The sequence below is a fragment of the Gekko japonicus genome, unplaced genomic scaffold (genome assembly GCF_001447785.1).
Source record: "Gekko japonicus isolate JY-2015 unplaced genomic scaffold, Gekko_japonicus_V1.1 scaffold51, whole genome shotgun sequence".
Taxonomy (NCBI): domain Eukaryota; kingdom Metazoa; phylum Chordata; class Lepidosauria; order Squamata; family Gekkonidae; genus Gekko; species Gekko japonicus.
In genome coordinates this window covers 1,274,235-1,293,311 of record NW_015172004.1, presented here as the reverse complement: position 1 = coordinate 1,293,311, position 19,077 = coordinate 1,274,235, and the positions used below count along the sequence as shown (strand labels likewise).

Sequence of the window (19,077 nt, the reverse complement as noted above, 5' to 3'; positions counted from 1 at the left end):
CCACCCACCCGGCAACAGCGTTAGCAGAGCGTCTCCTGCGCACGCGCAGGAGACGCTCTTGCACTTTCGGGGGGATTTAAACATCCCCCCGAATTTTTTTTAAACTTTTTTTATTTTTGTGCACACGTGGGGATTGGCCCACGTGTGCACAAACCTCCCCCGGCCCCCCAGCTGCCCCCTCCGTGCTGATTTAAGTATCCGCACGGAGGGGGCAACTTGGCTATTAGTATAAGGATGATTATATCAAATCAGAAAATATGTCTGAAGCCAGTGAAAAAGTGAAATGGCTGACTGAAAATAAAAATGCTGAATACAAAAAGGTCAGTCAGGTCAATCTAGTTTACTGGTAATGAGTCATTCGTGCCCCTCACTTCCCCGGCCCTTCCAGCTGGCTGGAAAATTGAAACCAGGTAATGAGGGACTAGAATAATTGTCCAGTCAGAAGACTTCTGCTGCTTCCAAATGTTGGGAATAATTTGTTTGGAGTCTCCACGTTTCTGATATTTATGAATGGGGCATGGTTCAGGTCAGATCACAATTAGTACATTTCCCTTTGCGTATCTCAAAGGTAGACATCAGTGACATCTGCTAGTTTGTAAATCCATGGAAACTTGGTTAACCATGGTCTACTCCAAACCCATGCAAACCATGGTTTGACATCATCCATTGCAACTATAATTTGGATTTTCAGATGTAATCTTTAACAAGGGTCAAGGAAACTTAGCCACAACCCAGGAATACTCAGCAAGCTATTTCTTACAATATAAATGCATTTAAATACAACTATGCAGAATTGGGGTCTGAAATGAACAAAGGAGAGTGAATTGAAGTCTTTTTCATGAGATCTCCCCCCTCCCTTTTTTTGCAATTGAACCACACATTGTCATTATAGCCACCAGGGTGGTCATGGTATCTGGTCCGGTGACAATAAAACACACAGATTATTGCGTAAAGCAATCTTCACACCTGTTTCTAATTCTTCTGCTATGTGGGATAATCGATGAGTGAAATGAGAGTTTACTATTATATCACCGTACGAAATAGTTTCATGCCCCGTGTTTATTCACTAACCATCTAGTAGCCTTATTGGTACAAGGCAATAAGGTGAAAGAGATATGTCACTTTTATCAAAACAGGGTAATACAAAACTATAATTGAAGTCCCCAGCACTTTACACATTACCCATCCAGATTATTTTTTAAAACTTCCCAGGCTTCATTTATAAATTCTAAAACTGTAAACAATCTAAATCTGAGAAAGAAATCTGTACTTAAAGAAACATCTGAGTAGCAAAAAGTGGCTCATACCTGCCTCAAGCCAATAATGAGAGCCAGTTTGGTGTAGTGGTTAGGAGCACGGACTCTAATCTGGGAGAACCAGGTTTGATTCCCCACTCCTCCACATGAAGCTTCTGGTGTGACCTTGGGTCAGTTACAAGTTCTTTCAGAGCTGTTCTCTCACAAGCAGTTCTCGAAAGAGCACTCTCAGCCCCACCTACCTCTTCACAAGGTGTCTGTTGTGGGGAGAGGAAGGGAAAGGAAATTGAAAGCCACTCTGAGACTCCTTCACGTAGTGAAGGGTGGGGTATCAATCCAATCTCTTCTTCTTCAGCTGAGATTCTCAAAAGATTTGTAGTTTCCTTATGCTCCATAGAAAATCCTAGCTCAAATCGATAAAATGAAATAATTTAGGGGAAAGACGTTTGCTCTTATGAACTCTTTTTTTGTCTGTATAAAGCATTTATACAGACTATTTTCTTTTGCGTTGACTTTCCTGTTTAAATGAAGTATTTCACTGACATTAACATTATAGAGAAGAAACTTTCCAGTTAGCTGAATGCCAACACCCAAAATGCAAACATTAACACATTGTCGGAAGAGGGGCCATGATCCAGGCAAGACTCCATTTCACATATGGAGCTCTGCCTAAGCAAGGGCTTCCGCACTCAGATGAAATATCAGGAAACGGTTGATGCGGAACATTCGTCAGTATTAAAATGCGCCCAGGCTGCCGTGGCTTCAGGGAGCCCCATTAGAATCGAGTCCTACACCTGCACATGGGTTGTGCTGAGCTAAAAAGGAACATTTCAAAGGAAATACTGAAACATTAGGATGCCTTTGTCACCCTAGTTATCAAATCTTGCATTGCTGCAGCCTTTTGAAAGCCCCATCAAAAGGAATGGGCTTGAGACTTTTTTTCAGATCCTGTGTATCGGGGATCTTAGAAAATAATGAACAGAAGGAGCTTGATGCTTGCAAAAAAAAGCCAATGCCGGCTGGGTGGTTTAATGCCTGAGACCCATATGGGCACACAACCAAAAATCTCTGCCTAGTTCTGCTTCCCATAAGGACCTCCATCTGGTAGAGAGTCTGGGACAGACAAGCCTGCAGTTGCTTAGGTCACCCTGGAGTACTGCCTAGGATCAAGGGATGGAGCCATCAAGCGTGACAAAGGGTGCTTCATCACTTACGCAGTATATTTTCCCAGTAAAAGCTCATCTATATGTCAGTTTGTTGTTGTTTCTTCCTGCACAAACCAGTTCTGTTTAAAGTCAATGTGAATGTTTCTATCAAAACACTTCAACCTTTTGTTGGCATGAATAGCAGCCCATGCAGTGAAACCCACCCCCCTTTGACTGTTGGCTGAATTAATACAATTTTCAGTTGTTACGTTTTCAGGTTCAGAGACCTTTCGTTCATGTGTTTTCCTTTCTTGTAAGGCCATTGTTCTGAAGCCTCATAATCAGCATTATGACGAATGAATGAATGTGGAAGTGCTTTAATATGTTGTATAAATGACTTCGATCACTAGTTTTCAATCTGTCTGGGCTTGTTTGTTTCCAACAGGTATCATGTACAGTAAATGAGGAGAGAATGAAGTGAAGCACAGACAGTATAGTAGGTTTTTGGCTGATATTGCAGGCATCCCCATTGCAAATATCAGCAGAAAGGCTTCTTAGGCGGTGTCCACGTTGAGCAAGCCTTTCTTTCGGGTGCACCTATGTCTCTTTTGTTGTAGTTTTTTGTTTTACCTTGGGCCTTTTCAACAGTGCAAGCTATGCAATAAACATAGTTACTGGCTAAATATTTAAAGAGGCACTGTCTATTTGACGATTAGCCATCCATTTGAAAGCTTTGTACTTGACAGGTAACCATGACAATTTTTAGGCAGCCGAGTGCAGAGAATTTTCGGGGTGTTTCAGAAGGCCTTCTTCCACCTCTGGAGTTCAGTGCAGGGAACTAGCCATGGTGATTAAAGGGAAATCAGACTTCAGATTAACTATGCATAATATTCATTATTTACTTAGAACGTTTGCACTTTGCCATACAAGGCAAACAGCTTGGAATAAAGCGATTAAAATTTAAAATGACCAGTCCAAGTAAAATTAAACCCAACATGCAATAAAACTATCTTAATCCAGCAGTACATCAGCAATGAAAATAGTATAAAACAAAACAGAAGCATACTGGAAACCGGCATAAAACAGGCAAAATACAGACAACAAAATCCATAAAATCTATTAAAAGTGACCAACTTTGAACCATGGTTTCAGGTCCTGGTTTGACAGACCCCCCCCCCCCAACTCGACATAGTGGAGCGGCCTTCGTTCAGATGATCACACAATCCACAGATAGTTCAATTAAACCATGGTTTCACATTTAATCTGCACCAAGCCTTATAGTCAATATATTTATGGAGCGTATGGCCATATCATTCCGCAGTAACTAGAGACCTTAAAGAGAGCAGCCAGGCTGCAGAGATCACAAGAATGAACAATATGGTACTACCCATAGAGAAAACACTGGAATCTGAACTTTTTCCATATGAAAAAAAATTAATTATAAATTTACCAAGCACATACGTTTTTATTTTTAAAAAAGAGTACGAAACCTCCACCAAACATTAAAAATAAACTCTTTATTATTTTCAGGAGGATGAATACGGAAGTTGAATGTTTTGAAATGGATGGTTTTTGCTTTAAACAGTTTAGTGTCCCTTTAAATATTCTATGTATTGGGTAAAAAAAAAAATCCCAAACCAAAATGATCTTATTCCCACTTCTGAGGCGAACTGGAACAGCACAGCACTTACTTCCAAGTAAACATGTTTAGGATTGGGCTGCTAGTTATTTAATGCATTTCCCTAATTATTTATGGTAAGTGATGAGTATTGTAACAGTAGACAAGTTTTAAAGATCTGCCACCATTAGCATGCCTGCAATAAGTGCTGTAGACAATATTTTAACAATGGGTTACTGAATTTCTGCATATGTCCCCCCCATTTAACTTTTTATCTTTAACTTTTTTGAGCAGTTCTGTAACAAAAGAACAAGTGAACACATAGATATACAGCCTTTTTTCTTCTGGAAATATCCGTGTTTCTCATTACACATTCCTTAGTCTAACAATTGGCTGTTTTTACCCACAGTGATTTCCATGGTGCAAGTATATGTAATGAGGACCGTTCTTAACACTAGATACATGTGTGTTTTCCCCACCTTTCCATGCCATCAGTTTCCATTATTCACTTTCATCCTAGTGATGAGACTCTGTTATTTCATGCTCTCCCAAGGTGATGGTTCAATAGCACCTAGTTTCATTGAGACTAATACAGTTGCCCTTTTTATACCAACAAAGCTTTAACGACACCCCCAGAGGATTTGGAACTTGGCGGAGGTGTTGAGAAAAGTTTGTGTGCTTAGTTATTATGGCTTGCTTTCCCCTTTTTAGCACAAATGAGCAAAAGGCAACGTTCCTAATGTATGGTAGCAATGTGATTCTTAACAGTGTTCTCTGCATGGTACAAGAACCATCTCTTGCATTGCATTTCTGTATGTGTGAGCCCATCTCTCTGTGTCATTGGTGAGAAGCATGCTTTCTCATGTGCCCTTTGCTATAAATGTGCTGGATGGGAGCAAGTTCTGCCAAAATACAGGATACTTATTCCCAGTTAACGTGTTTAGGCAATGAGGCAGTTCTCTGTGTTAGTCTGAATTACGGTTATGGTATTAACTTAGTTAAATATGTATATTTCAATAAAGGCACAAATACACACTCAAAACCCATTACTAAATAATGAAATTTATGTTTCGTAATTTAGCAACAGAGCCTTCCGCAGGCTCGAGGGGCCTTGTTCCGGTGGGAGAGGGCATGTTTCCGCTGGCAAAGGTGTCTTGTGTCTGAAGATTCCATTGTTAGTAGAACTGAGTCACGGAATCCAACTCCCTGGGCTTAGAATGGAGAAACAGTTATTCAAGGAAAGTGTTAGATAGGAGATGTCTGGCTTTCAGTTATACCTCAATGCCGAAGTTGTATCTGAATGCCAAAGTTATACCTGAATGCCAAACTATTTGAGACTATGGGAGATCCCTGATCAGAGCTTCTGGAATTTTATTTAAAGTTAAAAATAGCTTTAGAAGAATGCCATATGTGTTCCTCCACAGGACAAAGAGCAGGTAGTATAGTTGCTTTAGATTAGATAAAGGTGGGACCCGCGAGGTCTCACAGGAAAGGGGAAATCCTGTTCCCCCCTTCCTTGCCACCACCTCTGCTTCCCCACTCCATCCCTGTCTCCACCCTACCTTCTAGCTTCAGCTTGCCTGGCCCTTCACCCCCTCAGTGTTTTGAATTGCTTCCTCCATATTACCCAGCCCTGCTTGCCTCACTGGGGACAAGGAGACAAGTGGGAGGAGAGGCAAGCAGGAGCTGGCTTCAGCTTCCCTCCTTACCTGCTCCTCATGACCACAGCTGGCAAATTTGTGCTTGCTAGTTTGGGATGCTACAGCAACCACAAATCCATTTGAACTCGGGGGAATTGTGACATCTGCATATGTGCAATCAGAACCAATTGTTTTGATTAGGTTGTACCCCCAAGTTAGGGGGTTTTCTGCAAGTCTGGCGGTTCTCCCAGGTTGGCAGAATACTACATCAAAACCATGATCGGCCCTACTGTACAGATTTGCCTCTCCATTTAGGGAAATATAATATATATGTATGCATGGAAGCCCTTGGCTGCTAGATACATAGATGTGACATTTCCATACCCAGTGCTATGTTCCAGTTCCAATTAGGCCTTGCATTTAATTTAAATGCCTGATCAAAACCGTTCCTCCCATAGGTTCTACCATGAAAATGAGTGTTATACTGAACATTTCCCAGAAAATGTTTTATTATGCGAGTGCTGTGAGTGAACTATGTCTTTTATGCTTGAACATTATAATTTTTTTTTCTTAAATGTTCTCAAACCGACACCTTTGCACCCCTACATTGTTTTCAGTACTTACAGCATTAAGAGTTTTGGAAAGTGAGTTTTAAAAGTTCATTAAAGTAGACAGTTATTCTGAGTATAATCCAGCTGTAGTGAACCACATTTCAGACCCATTGACAGCGATGAGAGAGTATCAGCCCATGCTTTGCTCACGTCCGTTGAAATCTGTATGATGTAGATGTACTTCACTGTGGCTGGATTGTGCCCTTTCAACTTTTGTTTACAAAATTTCAAAGCTGATAGATCTATTTTGCCTTATCTAAAAGCGAAGAACCGTGATGTCAGCCTTCCTTTGGATCTATTTCTAATGTAAAAATGAATATAACAGCACATACCAAGCCCTGGAAGCTGTGTATTCACCAATAAACTCAGTACGTTTGCTGGTATTGTAACAGTGCTAATATTTGCACCTATGTACCAGTGTAGGTGAGCACAATTTGCGTCCTACTAAACTGAATGCAGCCCATCAGCCATGTACAGTGTTCCACCAGAAGTTCAAGAAACCTGTTTTTGGTTCTAGCCCAGGACTTCTGAGACATTGTGTATGTGTCGGGGGGGGGGGATAAGCAGGCTTCAATACATGGTGTGTGAGTGGCATTTGGTTTTAGTGCATCACAAATTGTGTAGCCCTATACTACCGCAAGCAGAAGTACAGAGATCACAATGTTTGGTAATACGAGCACTTTGGCTGCATGCTTCCAATGAGACTCAATAAAGTTTAGTAAAAGTAAATGGGCTATGAACACCTGTAGAATTAAGTCACCTTTGACATGCCTATTTGCATAGGACTGAGCTCTCTAACAGTTCAGCCCTATGCAGAGTTACTTACAGGTTTAGACGGGAGTAACTCCTGCACAGGGTTGTATTATGAAGGTTCTAAATCTGCTATATTTATTCTTGTACAACAGCTTCGGTTTCAAGTAAGATTAGCTAGAAGGCAGGGTCTCCTGTTTCCAGACTCAAAAATGTATGTTTGGCATTACAGTCTAAAATTCCGATATTTAACTCCGGAACGCATAAAAGCAAGGTCATTAATGAAGTGCACCTAAATCTGGTCAGGTGAAGGAATGTGGTGCCTATTATTGAAAGTCATATTTTATTCTCTTCTCCCCCCCCACCCCCCACCCCGACATTATCATCTGTTGCATGATATGAAGTATGAGCCTGCTTTGTTCTCCTTTGTAGAGCCAGGCGGAGGCCCACTACAAAGGAAGTAAACATGCCAAGAAGGTCAAAGCACTAGAGGCAACGAAAAATAGACCAAAAGCTGGTGCTCCCAAGGACAGCGCAAAGGGTAATGTGAGCTGCTCTACCACGCCAGTCCCAGCCAGCATCTCTGACAAATCAGGTCAATGAAATTTTTGTTCTGTACTTTCTTTGCCTCCGCGCCTTGTTTTTGCATGAGATCTCTGACTGCATGCTGCTTGATGGTTACAGTTTTTATAAGTACTTCCTGGGAAAGGATTGATGTACTGAATGCTAGAAGATTGATTTCACTACTGTGTTATGTTTCTGGGCACTATTCAAAGTGTTGATTCTGACCCTTAAGTCCCTAAGGTTTTGGGGGATGTAGTACTTGAAGGACCACCTTCTTGGGAATTGACCATCCCACCAATTAAGATCCTCTTCTCAAGCCCTACTCTCTGTGCCCCCACAGAGAGTGAGGCAGGTGGCGAGAGGGTTGCCAGACTGCCAAATGTGGGCGGGGATCTCCCACTTTGGGGTGCTTCTCCCCCCTCCATCAACCCCTCTTACTGGCAGGAACCCAGAAATCATCATGACATGGTTGCAAAAACCGAAAATGATGTAGACATATTGGGGAGGGCGGGTGATGCTCTGGATTTGGTGCAAAAAATTACAAAAACTGGATTTGGTGCAAAAAATTACGGGGGTGGCCAAACTGCAGCTCGGGAGCCACATGCAGGTCTTTCACACAGTCTAACCTAATGTTAATAAAACACAAATTTGCATATTTTTTCAATAAAAATGTGTGTGTAATATTTGTCCAGGTGTGGTGACCAGAACTGTACACAGTACTCCAAATGAGGTCGCATGGATGTGACACAGGCCAAACTAGAACTGACCTGATGTACCAACTCAAACCCCTCCCTCTTCTCTCTTCTCTCTGGGGTCAGGAAGCTAACAGGAAATCAAGGAGAGTCCAGAAAGCTAGTTTTAGATACCCTATCCATTTTGATCCTGATAGTGACACCCAGGGCTTTTTTTGTAGAAAAAGCCCAGCAGGAACTCATTAGCATAATAGGCCACACCTAACAGCAGAAAATCATTAGCATATTAGGCCACACCCCTGACAGCACAGATTATTAGCATATTAGGTCATACCCCTGCGCAAGCCGGCACTTGGACAGGCCAGGGAAGACACGGGAAGGCATTTAAATGCCTCTTCGATCCTTCCAGGGGGGCCCCTGGCCCGCCCACCTCGGAGTCACCAGGGGGTCCACTCTCCAAGCCTTCCCTCTGTAGCCACACATGCAGAGGTTTTGGCTGTAGTGGGCATGGCCAACTCTGACGCCAGCCGGAACTCCGTTCCTGTGCGTTCCTGCCCAAAAATAGCCCTGGTGACACCGCTAACTTCTGGGACATATAAACATCCTCTAGGGCAAAAATCATGTACAGAGTTATCGGTACCAGAAGGCCACCGCACCAGCGGAGTCCTGTAGCCTCCTGGGAAACAGAACCAAAGATTCAACTATAGAGGCTAATTTACGCTAGAAATTAAAGTAAGCCAGGTTTAGCAGGGGACTGAGGCACAGTCCAGGCCCTAATTCCGTGACAATGACATCATGAGGTGCAACAGTGTTTATTTTAATTTAATTTTATTTATTATTATAGCAATCAAATAACAAGATAAATCATAAATAACAACCTTATTAAAAATAAACCAACCGGAAACATCAAAACAGAACGTATATAATAACCTTGGCTAAGATGTCAATCATTTTATCAATGATCACAAAGAACTGAACATTAACTTTAGAATAAATCATAACATGAAATCATAGAAATGATATAATCTCAAGATACCTTTGAGGAATAGACTGAAAGGGTACCTTTTTGTTTATAGGAGTTGCTTCAATAAATGGGAGCCATTTTGAATAGAAAATAGATTGGGAATGGTGATTATTACTTGAAGGCAAAGAAGCTGCAATCTTCTCCATAGTGTAAAATTCCCATATTTTTTGTATACCACTGATTTATTGATAAAGATACTGTTTATTGGCTGCCTTCTCTGCCAGCCCCACTCCTTGCTAGCCAAAAAAGGTGCCGGTACACCATACTGGTGCAGATGGGCCCCCAAAAAGCCTCTGGTAAAAGCAACTCACTGAAGTGCTGTATGGTTCTCTGTTGTATCAAAGGCAGCAAGACCGAGACCACCCCTTCTTAATGCCTTTCAGGCATACGTGTTCACCTGAGCAAACTATTTTGTTTGTCCCTTGTATACGGAGAGTTCTTCCCTTCCGTCTGTTCTTCCCTTTTGGAACAAGCGACTAGTTTGAAACCGGCATCATCAACTCAGGTTTACAAAGGCTGACAGAGTCAGAAATTTGCTCTAAGTCTGCAATTAACTTGCAGTTGCTTCTAGGGCAACTGCTGGCAGGTAGATAACGTGGTTACTTAAAGGTAAACATATGGCTTCATATAGCACCCCAAGGAGAAAATCACAACGGCTGTGATCTAGAGATCCGGTTCCCCGACAATGGGATGCTAATGTTTGCTTTTTTTTTCACCTGCCTAGCCGTACAACAGATGGACGGTACTGACAAAGCTAATAGGCTCCGTCAGTCCTTCCTGATGACAGGGAAGCGGGGACACAGTGCACGCCCCCACAGCTGCCAAACAGGAGACCAGAGCGAACCGTGCCAGCCACCTGAACTGAGCCACAAACAATTCCAAGCACTGGATACGGCCAGCCAGCGCCAGGGATAAACAGCTCCTTTTGAACGTACACAGTATTCCATCCAGCTTTAGGGTACATGTGCAGAATGTATCCACATCCCCTTTCACTGGATCAGCACACAGTTCGCGGCTTTCAAACTCGCATCCCCTTTCACTGGATCAGTGTGCAAGCTCTCTAAGAGTGGCTTAGAATAATGAACAAGTGGGGCAAGGGGGTTCTTTTCTGCATAAGTAAGACCTTGGGATTTCTGGACTGGTATTGATTCGCAATAATAACCTTGCAACAGGGCAACCTACGATGCATCTTCATCTGTTTGGACCGCATAAACAACCTCATGGGGATTTCCTGTAGTGCATTCATCCTGCTTTTCCCGGGTAATGCTGATTACAAAACCATGCGGGAATGTTTGTTCTTTTCTCCCTATATAAACCAGTAACCTCCATTAAACCTCATGCATAGTCTGGAAAAAACTGTAGAAATAAGTTGCTGTTATGGCTGGTAACCCTTGGAGGCTTCATTAGTTCTGCTTGCAAAGGAGCTCAATAGGCAGCCATTCATTTTTGAAGACTGTTAAGTAGATATTATATCATGGGACGTAGCCTTTACCTTCGCACTTATTTATAAATACCAGCTTCAGTATCTGAAATGTTAAGCACTTTACCATATTGTTTCATACACAATACTATAATTATTACAAACAATAAATTGCTATTGATTTATCTCTAGGGCAGTTTTCTTCCTAAAAACCATGTAAGGATAGAGGGGGAAATGACTCGCACGGATTGAGCTGTGGGTGAATGCATTCAATTTACAACGATGAGTATAGAACCACACCTGTGTTTCCCATGTCCAAACTCAAGTTAAGATGACATGGGCAGTTATTCAGGGATAGTTTTGTGCACACAAATGTCCATTGTGGTTGGCGTCCCCAGAATCTACGTTCACAAATCGAGCGTTCATACATCAGTTATCAGCTCAGCGGTTAAGACGCTGGACTGCAAACCGGAAGGTCGGTAGTTCAGCAGTTCAAGACCCGAGTGCCGCGTGATGGAGTGAGCTCCCGCCTCTGGCCCCAGCTCCTGCCAACCTAGCAGTTCGAAAGCAAGAAATTACAAGTAGGTAAATAGGTACCACTTCGGTGGGAAGGTAACAGCGTTCCGTGCACCTCGACATCTAGTCATGCCGGCCACATGACCACGGAAACGTCTTCGGACAGCACTGGCTCTTCGGCTTGGAAACAGAGATGAGCACCGCACCCCTAGAGTCGGATTCGACCGTCTTTCGAGCAAGGGAAACCTTTACCTTAGCACCAGAGAGACCAACAAGGTGGGGGGGATATAGGCCTTTGAGAATCAGAGCTCTCTTCAGAATCTAGCTGTTCTACTGTAGACCGACACAGCTACCCTCTGAAACTATACATAGGTTATTTACTTCAAAAAAAAGTGAATGAAGATATTAAGAACTAATATAATAAATGATGGCAGGCGTAATTTTCCTTTTGATTTAAATAATAGTTGAGTGAAAGGGGCTGGAGTTAATGTACAAAGTCTCATCAGAGAATGTTCACCCTCCCCCCCCCCTTAATCCATTAGTGCATCTGAAGATGGCAGTGCAGAATTATCGCCACCATCATCACCTATTATTTTAATTGCGCTTAACGTGTGCCATGTGCTTTGCCATACATAAAATTAACAACAGCGCTTGCCTGCAGTCTTACGGTTTAATAAGCTGGGGATATAAGGAACAGGGAATACGGAAAGAATAGGACGGAGCTGTGTTGAGGCTGGGTGAAGAAATATACAGTGAGAGGGAATAAAAATGGTAAGATGTTTTTGACAGAATGCTAAATGGCACTAAGTGAGTGAGCCCTGGGTTTATGCCTTCTTTCTTCCATAGTTGGAGTTGGTTCCATCCAATCCTATGCAGAGTTTCTCCCGTCTAAGCTCCCTGAAATCAGATCTCAAAACAGGGGTCCCCTGCCTTGTTGAACCTGTGGGCACTTTTGGGATTTTGGGAACAGCTACGGGCAGTACAGTAAAATAGCTGTCCCCCTTTGGGAGGGGAACCCATCACAAAATGTTAGGAAGTTACAAGCCAAGCATTTACCTTATCATTTAGGCAGGTGTTTCCAAATAGGTAAAAGTTTCTCTTGCTCGAAAGCCATTCGACCCCGACTCTAGGGATGCAGTGCTCATCTCCGTTTCCAAGCCGAAGAGCCAGCGCTGTCCAGAGACATTTCCGTGGTCATGTGGCCGGCATGACCAGACGCCGAGGTGCACGGAATGCTGTTACCTTCCCACCAAAGCGGTACCTATTTATCTACTTGCAATTTCTTGCTTTGTAACTGCTAGGTTGGCAGGAGCTGGGATCAAAGACGGGAGCTCACTCCGTCTTGCAGCACTCGGGTCTCGAACTGCTGAACTACCGACCTTCCAGTCTTCAGTTCAGCGTCTTAACCACTTGAGCCACCGCAGCCCCTTGTGTTTCCAAATGGGTATAGATTTTTAAAAATGCCTCTTTGGGTCTTCTAAAGCACCTCCAGTGAACCGAGGAAAGTCCAAATTGGCTCTTTGTTTTGATGAGGAGATACTTTGGAGAAGGAGCAAGTGGACACCGTGAAAAACATCAATGGGCACCATTTTGGGGATGACCAGCTCAGATTGTACTACCTTTGTATAGGATTGCCATGTTAATGACTTCTGTTTTAATGCAAACTATTAATTGCTATTACATCTGAATTGTCAGATTCTGGTTTGCTCTTGCACTCCAAGCTGGCGCATAATCTGGACTTGGAGGAGAAACAGAGACCAGTGTTTTGCCAGGTGCAACAGCCAGGGCTTTTTTTGTAGAAAAAGCCCAGCAGGAACTCATTAGCGTAATAGGCCACACCTAACAGCAGAAACTCATTAGCATATTAGGCCACACCCCCATGTTACCAGAAGTGTGGCCATCAAGCCACACCCACCTTTTACTTCTTATTCTGTTTACCTTGTTTGTTGTCAAAACCCAGGGCTTTTTTTGTAGCAGGAACTCCTTTGCATGTTAGGCCACACACCCCTAATGTAGCCAATCCTAATGAGTTTCTGCTGTTGGGTGTGGCCTATTATGCTAATGAGTTCCTGATGGGCGTGGCCAACTTGGGAGCCAGCCGGAACTCCGTTCCTGTGTGTTCCTGCCCAAAAATAGCCCTGGAACAGCTAATTGTGGTTTGTGCCGAAGTAGAAGTCATTGACAGACTTTATTTATTTAAAACATCTATTAACCACCTTTTTACCTTACTACCTTTCTACCTTGCTTACTATGCAAGCCTTTAAGGGGGAGACTTTGAGGGGGGGGAGGAAGTATGTGTGTGAGCACAGGCCTTGTTCACGCAGTCCTGTGGTTTGTTGATATATTTATCATTGAAGTAATTAGAATGATCGTACTGGAAAAGCAAGAGAAAACAGGATTAAAACTTCATCAAGAAATGAAGAGCATAAGGAGGAGGACAAGGGTGTCCTCAGGGGATTTTAACAAGTTGCTGGAAGAACAAAGGGTACACCAAGACTACAGAATACAGAAGAAAAGGTACACCAAGAATACAGAATAGGCATCCTGCTGACCTACTCTAAGCAGCTGAAATTTGTCAATAGAAATAGAAGATGCCCAGTTGTGGATATACCGTGTTCTAGAAGCTGTTGGACCCAATGGCTGATCTAGCAGGACTATTTCAAGAAGAGAAGAAGAAGAGATTGGATTTATACCCCACCCTTCACTACCTGAAGGAATCTCTGAGCAGTTTACAATCTCCTTTCCCTTCCCCTCCCTTCAGCAGACACCCTGTGAGGTAGGTGGGGCTGAGAGAGCTCTCTCAAGAACTGCTTGTGAGAGAACAGCTCTGAGAGAACTTGTGACTGACCCAAGGTCACACCAGCAGCTGCATGTGGAGGAGTGCAGAATCAAACCCAGTTCTTCCAGATTAGAGTCCACACTCCTAACCACCACACTAAACTGTTAATACATTTTAATCCCACCCTTCCTCCATGCAGCTCAGGATGGCATAGTTTGGTCTCCCCCTCCTATATTTTGCCTTTACAACAACCCTGTGAGGTAGGTTGGGCAGAAAGAATGTGACTGGTCCAAGGTTACCCAGTAAACTTCATGGGATTAGAACCTGAGTTTCCCAGATCCTAATACTACTCTGCTTTGAGCCGAGATGTTTTCACACCTTGAGGCTGAGTAATCTCTTGCCTCAGTTGCTACAAATTGCCAGTATAAAGTCTCAGTTGACCAAATTACTCATTTGTGTACCTGGGAGCAACCTCGCCTCCACTTTCTAGTCTTCATGATGAAGGATTGGGAGTTCCAATGAATAGGTCAAATGCAATATATAAGCCTCCTGTGTTAAAATGCCCGCCATTCTGCTTATACACATGACTGAAGAATGTGCATCTTTCAGATTTAATTTCACTTGGCGCTTAGCAGAACCAGGAACGTTTGATTCCTGTGGACACTAACCAGGGTTATCTTGTACTGTGAGAACAAGCCATTTAATGCAAATCTAAAGCACAGTTGCACCCTTCCATAGACCTATAGAAAGCCCCTCCCAGTGAAAGCTCCGGACTCTGCTCTGCTAACAGACCTCTCAGACAATCCCACAGCCATTGGGTTTGCTGATCAGCTGATCAGTGGGCTGGACGTTAAAGATCCCAGCAGCCACATCAAGGCCACGTGCTGCATCCTGCCTGGTAGTGGTATGTCCTGGCTGCTTCCTGCCTGCTTCTGCACCCAGCTGGGGGGCCATGGGCCTGTAAAAGGGTCAGACCCTTGAGCCCATCCCTGGGAGGCCCACTGGTGCCTCCACCAGCCAAGGATCACCAGCCCAGGGGGCTGTTGTCAGCATTTCGTGACACAAATAATCAGTGAGCCCGACTTACCCGGGGCTGTATTTGCGGCGCGGGAGATTAAGTGAAGGTGTTCTTCTGGTGCCACATGAGCGTCCAACAATTGGGCTCTGGCTTCTTTCCCAATGGTGCTGGGGCTGGCCATCAGGTTGCATCAGCAGCGGCCAGACTATGTGCATAGGGCATCCTCGGGGAAGAGCGTTCACGCACGCACCACATCAGCTCTCCCCACAGCCATTTAAATGACAATAGGGTCTGTAAGAGGGTTCTTGGTAAAAAGGGAAAGCACAAAAGAATGCCAAGAGTCAGAAGTTATTGTTTAATTTAATTTACATTTATACCTTTTCAGCACTCCAGGTAGTTTGCAAATCCAGCATCTTTAATCTCTTGAGACTAATGATGCGTGAGTACTAGTATACCTTGGCCTCATCCTCTAGGGTATTGTGTAGAAGAAATATACGCTCATGCACTTCTTTTTTCCAGTTCTCCTAATGCAGAACAAGGCTGAACTAAGTACTCTAAAGCGCTTGACTTCGTGAACTGTTAAAAGTGATGGCACACAGTGTGAAGATGAAATGTGTATGTTTACTTAAAAATAAAAATCAGGATCCTTTGATCACTCCTTCTAAATGAAAACAAATGCCCTTCAAAATGAAGAGGTTGCAGATTTGAATTTCACATTTTTTGTATTCTTTTCTAGTCTTTTTAAAGGACAGGAAACTAAGTGCAAATGTTTTTGATCTGCATAAAAGAGAACTCAGAATACAAGTGGAGGGCCCTTGCTCCCTTTGAGCAATCCATTCCCACTGGTGTTGACATAATAATAGGGAATTTCAACATTTAGTTCTACCTTGAATAAAACTTTGTTGGTCTTAAAGGGGCCACTGGACTCAAATGTTGTTCTGCTGCTTCAGACCAACGTGGGTGACCACCTGAATCTAGTTCTAACTTCCTGTGACTCCTAAGTAATTCGGCTCTTGAAGATACACATTATTTCCCTTGCATTCTACTCCTAGGAAACATTTGTGCTAATTTTTTAAGAAAATGCATTTACTGTCTGGAACCCTGGTAAAAGGGACCTGTTTGGAAACTCAGTATCAGAACAGAGCTCCACGATGTAGGATTCTTTCCCTCCAGCTCAAAACAGCTGTAGGAATGATAATTGGCTACAGTCTCTGCGCACATTTGCACCACATGTACATCCAGTGACATACATACATGGTCGTTTTATGTGCTTGTATACATGCAAGTTGCACAGTGACTTCGGCACTGAATTGCTTTCTGCATATCTGAAACTAGAACTAGAGAGACAGTGTAACCCCATTCCTTCTGTGGAAGAACTGGCAGTGCCATAGTAAGCAGAGTTGCACCTTTCTATGTCCATTGAAGTCAGTTATTATGATCATTTGACCAGTCGTATACACAATTTTATACCAATCATGTACACAATTTTTCAAGTTAAAAATTCGAAGTTTACAGTATCCCAGATAAAAACAATTAAAAACGATTTAAAATTTAAAATCAAATTAAAGTACATTTTCTGAGACTTTAATATTACCCAACAAAATCTAGCTGCCTAGTAGGTAATCTTGGGCTGCAGTCACACTCCCTAAATAATCTGCTTTCAGTCCATCTTAAGTGTACTTTCCAACTGGATTTTACTGTGTGAACTGGCAAAATCCAGTTGGAAAGTAGATTGGAAGTGGATTGAAAGTGAATCATTTAGTGTGTGTGGCCACTTCCGCACTGTCATTTTTGTCACTCGTTTGCCCCTGTTGCTTCAGGTCCCCCCCCCCGCATGTGTTTTGCTCTCTCTAGTAGTCCCAGAGGCAGCAAAACACATGTGGAGGAGGGAGCCCAAAGCAATAGGGACAAACCAGTGACCTGCAGCCTTGGGGTTCTTATAAGTTAGAAGTTAATTACGGTAAGTCTACCTTTTTCAGTGAGACCCCAACTGTTTATAACTGTTTAGGATGGCATCGCTATCTGCCCAGTTTGGAACTATTTTTAGAGCACTGTGTTTGAATCCTCATTTGAACAACTTGACATCCACATGTCCCTCCACCGGGGTCCCCAGCACGGTGCTCATGGGAACACGGTACTCAATGACACATTTTCTTATGCTCACCAAGTGCTTTTAGAAAGGGAGTGGGACCAAGAGGGGCTTTTGCCCAGCAGGGCTTCTGATAGGGCATTGGAAATCTGATTGGGGATGCAGAGGTTGTTTTTATATATATATATATATATAAGTCCCCGGAGGGATTTTTTTTTATTTTGCAAATACTACAAAAACTACAAAGAAATATTAGGAAAGGGACTACAACTAAGGATAAAGGAAAGCAAACCACACGAAACTAAAACCCCAAGAGGAGGAGATCTTTTCACTGTTAGTAAAAATGTTAGTACAATTAGTTTTAGTATCACAAGATACTTGTAGAGTTCTTATTTATAACAATTCGCTATTTATATGTTATTTTGTTAGTTGTTATGAGAGAAGTCTCTGATCATCTTCTTATTCTTCGCTTCAAAAGGGCATTTTCCAAGTCCCGGGGATGCAGAGCTTCAAAAAGTTGCTTCAGCAACAGTTGCCACCATAGCACAAGGCTTTTCATTGGGTGTGTTCGTTTTAAAAGACATCCTGTTAAACAGAGTTTCTACCTCAAATGTTGAAAAGTTACTATTAGAGATACACACACACTCAGTCCCTGATGTTTTGTGGCTTGCTCCATCTCCTGCGGCAGGCGTTTTGTAGTTGCACCTGCCACTCTGTATCCGAACCCCAAATGTGCCTGCAGGAAGTTGGGGACCCCTGCCCTACCCATTCAAAGTAGAAATCTGTCAGCATTTACAATTGCTCCCTTTTCCCTTGTATTCTTCAACAAGTCTAGATGGAATACCACAGTACTAGGGCTGCCAAGTCCCCCTGGGGGGCGGATTTCCCCCCATTTTGGAGGCCCGATTTCCGCCGCGGCGGAATTGGGCCCCGGGGGAACTCCGCCCCCCGAAGCTGCATCACCAGAGGTGACGCAGGACGTACGGCACGTTGGGGGCGTGGCCCAGATCGTGCCCTACATCCTGCGTCACTTCCGGTGACGTTCTGGCGGCGCGCGCACGCACCCGCGGCCAGCTCTCGGACCGAGCGAACGCTCCCCCGCCGGTGAGTAATTAAGATTTGGCAACCCTACACAGTACGGTTGGAAGACAATACAGCCATCTTGCTGAAGCTAAGCAAATCTGGGAGTGGTCAAAGCCTGAAAGGGAAGATCCTGGGAGTCTCACATATGCCAGGCTAAGTTCCACAATGGGAGAAATGCAATGTATAAACAAAACGTATCAATTACTCACTTGTAAAAGTCATTACCACAAAATGAGGTGGTGGCCACTTAGCTTAATATAGCTTTTAAAGGAATTACAATGCAATCCTATGCAGAGTTACCCCAGTCTTTTTTAATGGGCTAAGTTTGGGGTCATCATAGGGTTGCCAACCCAAGACTGGCAATCAATAGTAAAGGTTGGGCGATGGCTACCTACTTCTCCGGCATCCCTTGACATCATAACTTCCATTCCATTCCAATCAGGAGTGTTGTTAGCATGTTGGGGTGACATTCAAGCATTCACTCAAAACTCTATTAGTTTGCACCAGAAGGAATGTTGTGAGGGAGGTGCCAATTCCTCCCCCATTCCCCCCCACACAACCCTAGCAAGTGGTGGCAGAGGCATTGAAATTCTGGCAGAAGGTCTCCTGACAAAATGGGAGACCTGACTGGCCTATGTCACCTGCATAGGATTGCGCAGTAAGTCTAACCATAAATAAATTTACCTGTCAGTGGTTTTGGAGGGATTCCCTGCCTGATGCCTCATTATCACTAAAGAACTGTGGTAGCAGGTGGGTATGGGTCACGGCATCCAAGTTGTATGTGGCCAGCCATTTCCTGTTTCAGCAGAATCCATTAGTTCATGTGCCATGAAAATAATATCATGTTTTGGAAGATTCTGCCATCCTTGTAT

At 43.4% G+C, this 19,077-nt stretch overlaps 1 protein-coding gene across 1 annotated transcript in view; it reads left to right on the top strand.

The window, feature by feature from the left end:
* ZNF385B (zinc finger protein 385B) overlaps positions 1-19,077 on the top strand; it is a 270,256-nt gene that overhangs the window by 216,072 nt on the left and 35,107 nt on the right. Inside the window, exon 4 of the mRNA XM_015420146.1 lies at positions 7,453-7,615. Within this exon, the coding sequence (XP_015275632.1) occupies positions 7,453-7,615 (163 nt within the window). The remainder of the gene's footprint in view (positions 1-7,452; positions 7,616-19,077) is intronic.